Raw genomic sequence first — 8,629 nt, 5'->3', positions numbered from 1 at the left:
GCAGCGATTGTTAGGTCGATCGTGTCCTAGAAGAGCCTTATTCACTGTCAGTTTAAATTCCTGACATCTTTCAGTGTAGTTCAGATTTGCAGGTGGTCTGAGGTGCTGCAACTATACGCAGCTGTTTTTAAGGGATTATAAATCGATCAATGTTTAGATGCACGAATTTGTTGCATGATTGTATAAGTGATGTTTTGTAACACGAAAATGATCAAGAAACAGATAACACACTTGTCTGAACTTCTCTTGTAAAATTTAGATATATATATATATATATATATATATATATATATATATATATATATATATATATATATATATATATATATATATGTATATATATAAATAAATATATATACATATATATATATATATATATATATATATATATATATATATATATATATATATATATATATATATATATATATATATATATATATATATAAATATATATACATATATATATATATATATATATATATATATATATATATATATATATATATATATATATATATATAAATATATATACATATATATATATATATATATATATATATATATATATATATATATATATATATATATATATTTTTTTTTTTTATATATTAACATTAACATTCATCAAGCTTTTTTCTTCGAACTTGTCGAACCATTCATAAAATACGGTACCGTTTAAGCTTATTAAAACACTTGTACTGCGTAGATCCAGTCAACAAGCACTTCAAAATTAATTGGCTATTAGTTTGCGTGATATGTGTGCACAAACGGTTGGTTGAAAATTGCTCCGTAGATAAATTTTTTATGAAAATTGTGTAGTATTTGTATGATTCAATATCGTAGACTTGCAAGTCTTAAAAACTTATACATACATAATAACTTAGCTTTGTCACTTTTATAGGTGTAAAATGTTCACTAGACATAAGTACTCTAGTAGTTATTAAAAATATTAACAGTAGTAGCAGTTGTAATTGTACTTTCAGAAATAATATTTTGACTGCTCATGCATCAATACATTACAGCTTTAATAATTACAACGTTACTTTAGACTGTTTGACTGTTTCTATTTTACTACTAATTCTGATTATCTTCCGAGGTATGTTTGTCAAGATATATAAAGGGTTGAATAGAACAATACACTTCATGTAGCAATCAATGCAATTTGAGATTAAGAGATATATGCACGTCGGTCAAACAATGTACAAAAGATCTGTTGATCCAATCCAAAACCATGTTTTAGATAATCCAATTTCCAATTAAAAACAAATTAATTACTTTAATAATACTTACCCGAATAATATTGATTAAATCGACTTTTATACGTAGTATTGGTGTAAAACGTGCTACAAACACAAATTATATTATTGAACGTTTATTTGGTTTTGTTACCAGATTTGATGACTTCTATTTCCGGTTGACTAATTTAATAAATTAACAATTAAAAAATAATAAGAACAGCTATTTGCAAATAAAATAGATATCATTAAAAAAATAATTTATTTTAATTGATGTTTAATTCTGTAAAGTAGTAGTACAAAAATCTTCGACCATTTATTGAATTTTAACTGTTCTTTCGAATTGTCATCAATACTGCCCTGTTACTGTCGCAGATATTTTATTTGTCATCTGTATTGCTCTGTGATTATATCGCAAGTGCAAACAAGTTTTACTTTGTTAAACTTTTTTGGGAGCAAACTTGGTGCAATTATAATTTATTTGATTTTGAATACATTGGAGTTGAGGCATTGCCATGACACATGATGGAATTGCACAGAAGATAAGTAACTAAACTTTGTTTTAAAATTTAATTTAGCTAATGAAAAGGTGTAAAACATCCATCAATAAATTATTGAACTTTTCAATAACATGCTAAACGCATCTCAGCTCGATAATTTAGCTGTACATAATAAATAATCTTCTTTGTCGATTTTATCTCTTTTTGGCGATGGCTACAAATGATCAAATGTTTATTCATATAAACGATGTAATACTGAATATCTTAATACCAGCTCTATTTGTCTTTGGTGTACGTTTTGATTTTTACAAATTTGTTTTTTTGGCACGGTTTGCCATATCTTTACTTATATACGTTCATCGAATGGTGTTTTCACGAAATAGGTTGTAAGAATACCCTTACCCTTAACATGTATTGGCCCGCGGCATTCGCATGTATAACCAGCTGTCATCAGAACTTTTGCAGTATTTTCTGTTACCTGTGAGATAGTTAAAAAGATATACAAACTTTAAGTTTAATTCACAATATTAGCAACTGTTTTGCCAAAATCTTTGTTAAAATCCGTCTATTGTATAAAACTCTATTATACAAAAACTATTATTAATACTAGGGTGATTATGTCAAAGTTACGCTGTCGTACTGTAGTAAACAACAATTGTTGCAGTGTATAATGGTTGATTTGTGGACAATTACAATACAACCACTAAGGTATTACAAATATACATCAGATAGATAGATAACTTACCTGTACTCGTCCCATTACTCCGCATGAATCCATACGCGATGCAACGTTCACCGTATTGCTCCAGATGTCATACTGTGGTTTTTGGGCTCCTATGACGCCAGCAATTACTGGTCCATGATTGAGGCCTATCCGTAACCGGAATCGTTGGAATGATTCTCGATTTATTTGATCCAAAGCCGTCATGAGAGCGATGGCAAAATCCACTAACACCACCACATTATGCTCCTCGGTACGTTTCTCATCCTATCAATGTAGAGCAGATGAGAAAGAACCGCATTGTTTCCGATTTGCAACAGAAGAAGCAATAACCAGTGGATAGAAGAAAGTAAAAATAGTCACAATTGATAACCGTGCTAAACGTGAACAATGGATAATCGAGAGCTAATAGTGAACACAACTATAGGTCGTGATGTTGGGCGAATAAAAATTGATGGTATGACATTTACTTTCTGCAAGCAAGCAGGAAGACTATAAAAGCGATTCAATTTCATTCTCAACTTAGTGGTGGTTAAGAAGAAAAAATGGGAGTGAGGTGATGTGCTGTATCAACATCGTTTAGCCTTTTTAACGTATACCAGCATCTGGTAATAATGAGAAAATCAAAAGGTACCATAGTCTACCGTTGGCAATACGTACCAGTTCATTATTTTTCTACCAGGAGGGAAAGATACGAACAAACATGTAAATGTAAATGGGAAAAAGGGAGTTAGTATAAAGGAGGAGGAGTGCAATCATCTCAAACAACACGCAAGTGCTAAAACGACCTAATTGTTGGATAAGATAATAACAAAAGGTTTTTTGCTTTGTTTGAAGCTGATCAAGGTTGAAATAAAAACATTCGACACAATGCTTGTTAATAGATTGCGTATAGTAATTGCGATTTAATTATTTCGTATAATGACAATCTTATCAATTTAGCTTTAATATAAATTTCTAATGTTAATTTACAATCAAACGGCGTTCGCCCATGATCAAAAACCATCCGGGTTAGGGTGTCTATAACATCATATAAAAAATAATTCAATAATTCAATAAGAATTTATTTGGATCATCAGCTTTTGTTTCTTATATCTGCCGGTAATTTAAAAGTAAGTAAGTGTGAATAATATTTTCAGAATGTAATCTAGATTTTTAAAGCCCCATTTTTTTAGATTTATTTGAGATCAAAACAATAAATAAGGCCAATAAAACAAGGTTGAATTTTTTAAACATGAATGAAATTTAACTACATCAAGATAAAGAAGTGCTTACCGTAGCTCCCTCTTCCTTGCCAGGACGCAGTCCGGATGCAATCATATAGGTACTTCCGATGGTTTTTATCTTCTCGATGCCGCTAAACTTTGGCTTTAATAAAAGCTTATCAAAGTCACAGATAATTTCATTCAGTAGTCGTAAGCACTCAAGTCCCTGCTTATTCACATCAGTTTCGTCGTAAAACTCTTTGTAGTTCGGTATAGATGCAAACATGACTGCCACTGAAGAATAGCTCTCGTGGTAAAGCTCCTGCACAGCACGTTCTTTTTTCAGAAAGTGCTGGGCGACGTGGGCGGGCAAAATGTTTTCTAATAATATCTATACAACCGAAACATATCATTTGAAAGACGACAGCATTAAAAATGATTTCAGCAACATCCCAAAATTGCAATATTAAAGTTGAGTCAATTGGAAACGGAAAATTAATTATAAAGAACACGTTCCGAATGAACGAACAAATGTTCTATAATAAAGTGACTAGTATATACCTTACTGACTCAAGAATACCAATTCACTTAATAGTTACCTTATTGATTCCACGCATAGTTTCTACCTCTTCTTGTTCCACTTTTAGTTTAGCTTTCCACAAAAAGTCGGTTCGGGAAACATATTCGCCTTGACGATCGAGGGTATGCAATACAGCACATATCAGGAGCAGAAAAAGCAAGCCTTGAAATCCTAATGGCCATCTAAATAATGTTTGATTCACGTTTACAAACAGATAAATGATTTGAAATGATAGGTCAGTATTAGTACAATGTGTTTAAGACGCAGTATAAATATATATATATATATATATATATATATATATATATATATATATATATATATATATATGTATATATATATATATATATATATATATATATATATATATATATATATATATATATATATATATATATATATGTATATATGTATATATATATATATATATATATATATATATATATATATATATATATATATATATATATACACACACACGTATATATAAATATATATATATATATATATATATATATATATATATATATATATATATATATATATATATATATAGATATATATATATATATATATATATATATATATATATATATATATATATATATATATACATATATATATATATATATTTATATATATATATGATAAAAGTCATGAAAGCCTTGGCTAACCATACCAAGGTAGGCCATATCGCTATGACGTGCTCAATTGAGATCGGGCCAGTAAATAGGAAGATATGATATAGATAGACGTATATTTTCAGGTCCTACTTACGAGTTGCTCATTAATCCGTATGCTTCGAACAATGAACTTGTCCAAAGAATAGATGATTGGATAGCGAGGATAGTAGCCATCAACATTCCTTTGACAAGAAAGCTTGCCTTCAGGAAAGCAGATACTGCTGCTAGGCTGACTGCGCACATGTAGAGGTAGACAGGAGCGACCGGGGCAAATGTGTCATTGTATGTGATGTCTTCGGTGGTGTTGTTCACAAAATGTATGTCTGCTACAACAAAATCATCAAAGTTTATCTATCGGAAAATAGGACAGTGAATAATAACCAAAAAAAATTAATCACATACGTGGTCATTACAATAGCTCGAGGATGTTTGATTTTCGGCTTACCACACTGAAAATGGCACAAGATGCGATGAGAGCTGTAGCAATAAGGAATATTGCTAATCGAAGACCTCGACTAGCAGCTATAATTTGTCCCGGACCGTTGTTACCCGGAGGTGATAAGTTTGACATCTGGTAGTTGCTTAAGTATAAAAACATTCCTATAGCTACGGTTGTTGCACTGAGGGAACCAATAACGACTACATTGCTATATGAATGAAAAAAATACCGGAACATTCAATAAGGCGTATACTTGATGAAGCTAGCACTTTACGTTCCATTTTTACAGACAATTAGATGTAACAAAATAATTATACCTTTTGAATACGACCAGTTGTATCAGTCCTATCGTCAGGAAAAGAATGAAGGAACAGATGAGATCAAAACGAAATGTTGGCTCTGGTTGTGCACGGAATAAACTTTCCCTGGCTGTGTTTCTATACCACATGGTAACTGGTTGTAGCTCTTTGGGTGAACCCCAGCATTTGCATTCACCACAGTAACCATCCTCCGGAAGCAAGTTTGACTCAATCATGGCTATGCTCTACAAACGGACAAAGCTGAAGTGCATTTGGGACTGTGTATTAGCTACCATCTTCCGACTCACACCTACCGCTAATCCGATGTTTTTGGCCATCTTGGAATCGGTGATGTTTGCAAACGGTTTGTCAGCACCCCAACATTCAACGTACTTAGTCATCTTAGATGAGGGGCGAGTGCGTACAAGTGGTCCTCCTGGCGTTGCTACCATAGGTGACCGTAGACAATCGATGTTGGAAATCGACATTTTGCGCATGTCACCGAAAATAGACCCTGACGATTTGCGTCGCTCAGCGAATGCAATAAGTCCTATATGATGCAGTTGAGCATGAATACTTTGTTAGAAAACGTAGTTTTTGTGTTTGTAGCTTCATGTGGTGTTTCGTTGATTATGAGAAAACAAACTGTTACTAGGCAAAGAGATATTTTTTTCTCTTAACTATAACTGTTACAAGTATGATACACATGATAGCTTGATATCCAACACGTTATATATCCAATCATAACCACACGACGAGTTCGGCTTTAAATATTGACTGAGCCCACTGCGTATGCAGGACTTTCCGATTGTTCCAAGTCAAAGGGGAGAAGTCTGCTCAAACAAGTCAGACTTTGGATCATAAAATGGTTTTCCGTCGCTTTAAAAGAAGAAATGCGTTACACATTTATACAGAAAACTAGGCGCTTTGTTGAATATAATAAAACAAGCAATTTATCATAAGGCAAATACATTTATACAATCAGCTTTTATCGTGTGTACATATAACTCAATAAAATGGTGTACATATTTAGCATTATGTGTTAATCTTCTTTTGAATATAGTTTCAAACTTCTATAAATCGTCTTGAAAATATGACATAACGTGCATTAAGACTTTTTTGTGATATACACTTTTATTTTTTCCCACCCACCTAGCTTTACTCGTAGTACACCACGTTTATGTGACGGAAACTAAAAGTTAATAAATACTCTCATGATGAAATGATATAACGAGTATAGAAAAGCTTTAGTACACGTCGTACCTTGTACGGAGAGCTTGCGACTTCCGACACGCTCCGGAAGGTGCCCATTGGTGGTAATTGGTTCAACGGGAAGCGTTAGGCAGGATTTTTTCCTTGATTCTCCATCATCCGCATCACTCGTTTCGTCGGTTATACCGTCGTTATCCACCGTCTCCTCGTTAATGGTGGGTGGGTTAATTTGCACAGTTTGCTTGGAGCTCGGAGAAGAAGGTGGAAGAAGGCCAAACCCACCGGAAGCAATATTGCCCGGATATGATGGCAGCAGTTGCTCCTGCTCCTCTGGAATTGTAACGGGTGAGATGGAAGCGTGTGACCGCCTCACGTCATCCGGAGATTTGGGAGCTCTTGATGTGTTGTGTGCTTTTGGTGTATCCAAAACCGGAAGCAAATGTTCCTGCTCAGGTTCATTGATTTGAACCATCGCCGTTGGAGACGGTGTGCCCAAGCCCGATGTGGGTGTGTGGGAATCGGCTTTGGATGGCTTACCCAAATCGGTAGAGAGTTTCTGTTGATCCAAGTTCCGTTCGTAATCCAAGAGAGCAAAATAAATATCGTCATATTAGTTGTTTGCCTATTATGCTAATTCTACGAGATTGTTTTATTATCCTTTTACCATAATCTTGCTTTTTGGCTTTCTTTTTCGCTTTATGGTTAGAGTAAAAATAGAATTCAAGCTAAGCATTTATTTACCGAGAAAAGCGAAAGTAAATTCCAGTCCCTTAGCTGCAATGCAATTTTTACACTCAAAGGTTGTATTTGTTGTTTTTTTCAAATGTTTTGTGTAGTATTAATTTAAGACCATGAGAATTTCTTTCCATTCTAGGTAACTTAAATATTACTTTAAGGTGAATGATTTCGTAGGTGAAATAAACATGTTGCCTAGTAACGATTACTTATAGTTTCCTACAGTTTTATTTCGAAAAACAAATTAAATCTGAACTGTCTAGTTTTGTAACAGTTGTATTTTTTTTCTTTGAGTTTTGTTCTTCCCTTAAGAAAAACAACGACTTAGTATAGTGTACCTCCAACCTAAACTACGTTGGTAAAAATATTTACAATCACCTACACATTTCTGTAAACTACAATGGGAGCATACGTGACTTACCTTCGGTGGCACTATGAGATATGTTTCAATTTTATGATCCGCTAAGTAAGACTCTCGTGAAGCGCCTGCCCCAGGTTCCACTTCGAACATGTCTCCTAAGTAATCCAATGTTGCTTTTGTGATGTGCACACGTCTGTAGTGATGCAGATAGAATTGTAAGGTGTGAGTATGCCCGATTTTGAAAAAAGGAATGAAAATCAAAAAATCAATAGGAGAAGCAATATTTTTACGATGTAGAAATAACATAACGAAACCCACAGAAACATGACCAGGACAACGCAGGACGAACAGGATGATAGAAATTGATGGTGATTATGCCCTTACCCTGCAACGCCACCGCTTTCCATATGGTTTGCCAGGGTCACGTCGTCGCTCCAAACGTCAAACTGCCATTTCCGTAAACCCAACACTCCACACAGAACATTGCCCGTGTGGATACCGATTCGCATATCTACGTTGAAGCCTGTTGCCTCTCGAACGAATCTGTGCGAAAGCAGAAAAAATATATGATTTTCTTAAGGATTTAAGGATGAAGTAAACCTAGAAAGTAAATCAATTCAATGTTTTTCTTTTGAATAACATGAAGCAAAATTATC

The 8,629-nt window shown here is 33.4% G+C and overlaps 1 protein-coding gene across 1 annotated transcript in view; it reads right to left on the bottom strand.

The window, feature by feature from the left end:
* Positions 1 to 1,695: 1,695 nt before the first annotated feature.
* LOC128725402 (adenylate cyclase type 2) overlaps positions 1,696 to 8,629 on the bottom strand; it is a 10,505-nt gene continuing 3,571 nt past the window's right edge. The window contains exons 3-14 of the mRNA XM_053819147.1: positions 8,358 to 8,516; positions 8,034 to 8,166; positions 6,929 to 7,433; positions 5,980 to 6,215; positions 5,684 to 5,910; positions 5,373 to 5,574; positions 5,022 to 5,278; positions 4,264 to 4,426; positions 3,735 to 4,055; positions 3,120 to 3,134; positions 2,484 to 2,726; positions 1,696 to 2,216 (exon numbers count right to left, since the gene is read on the bottom strand). Coding sequence (XP_053675122.1) covers positions 2,085 to 2,216; positions 2,484 to 2,726; positions 3,120 to 3,134; positions 3,735 to 4,055; positions 4,264 to 4,426; positions 5,022 to 5,278; positions 5,373 to 5,574; positions 5,684 to 5,910; positions 5,980 to 6,215; positions 6,929 to 7,433; positions 8,034 to 8,166; positions 8,358 to 8,516 — 2,593 coding nt within the window. The 3' untranslated portion in view covers positions 1,696 to 2,084. The remainder of the gene's footprint in view (positions 2,217 to 2,483; positions 2,727 to 3,119; positions 3,135 to 3,734; positions 4,056 to 4,263; positions 4,427 to 5,021; positions 5,279 to 5,372; positions 5,575 to 5,683; positions 5,911 to 5,979; positions 6,216 to 6,928; positions 7,434 to 8,033; positions 8,167 to 8,357; positions 8,517 to 8,629) is intronic.

The sequence above is a fragment of the Anopheles nili genome, chromosome 2 (assembly GCF_943737925.1).
Source record: "Anopheles nili chromosome 2, idAnoNiliSN_F5_01, whole genome shotgun sequence".
NCBI lineage: Eukaryota > Metazoa > Arthropoda > Insecta > Diptera > Culicidae > Anopheles > Anopheles nili.
This window is presented reverse-complemented; position numbering and strand designations above follow the sequence as displayed.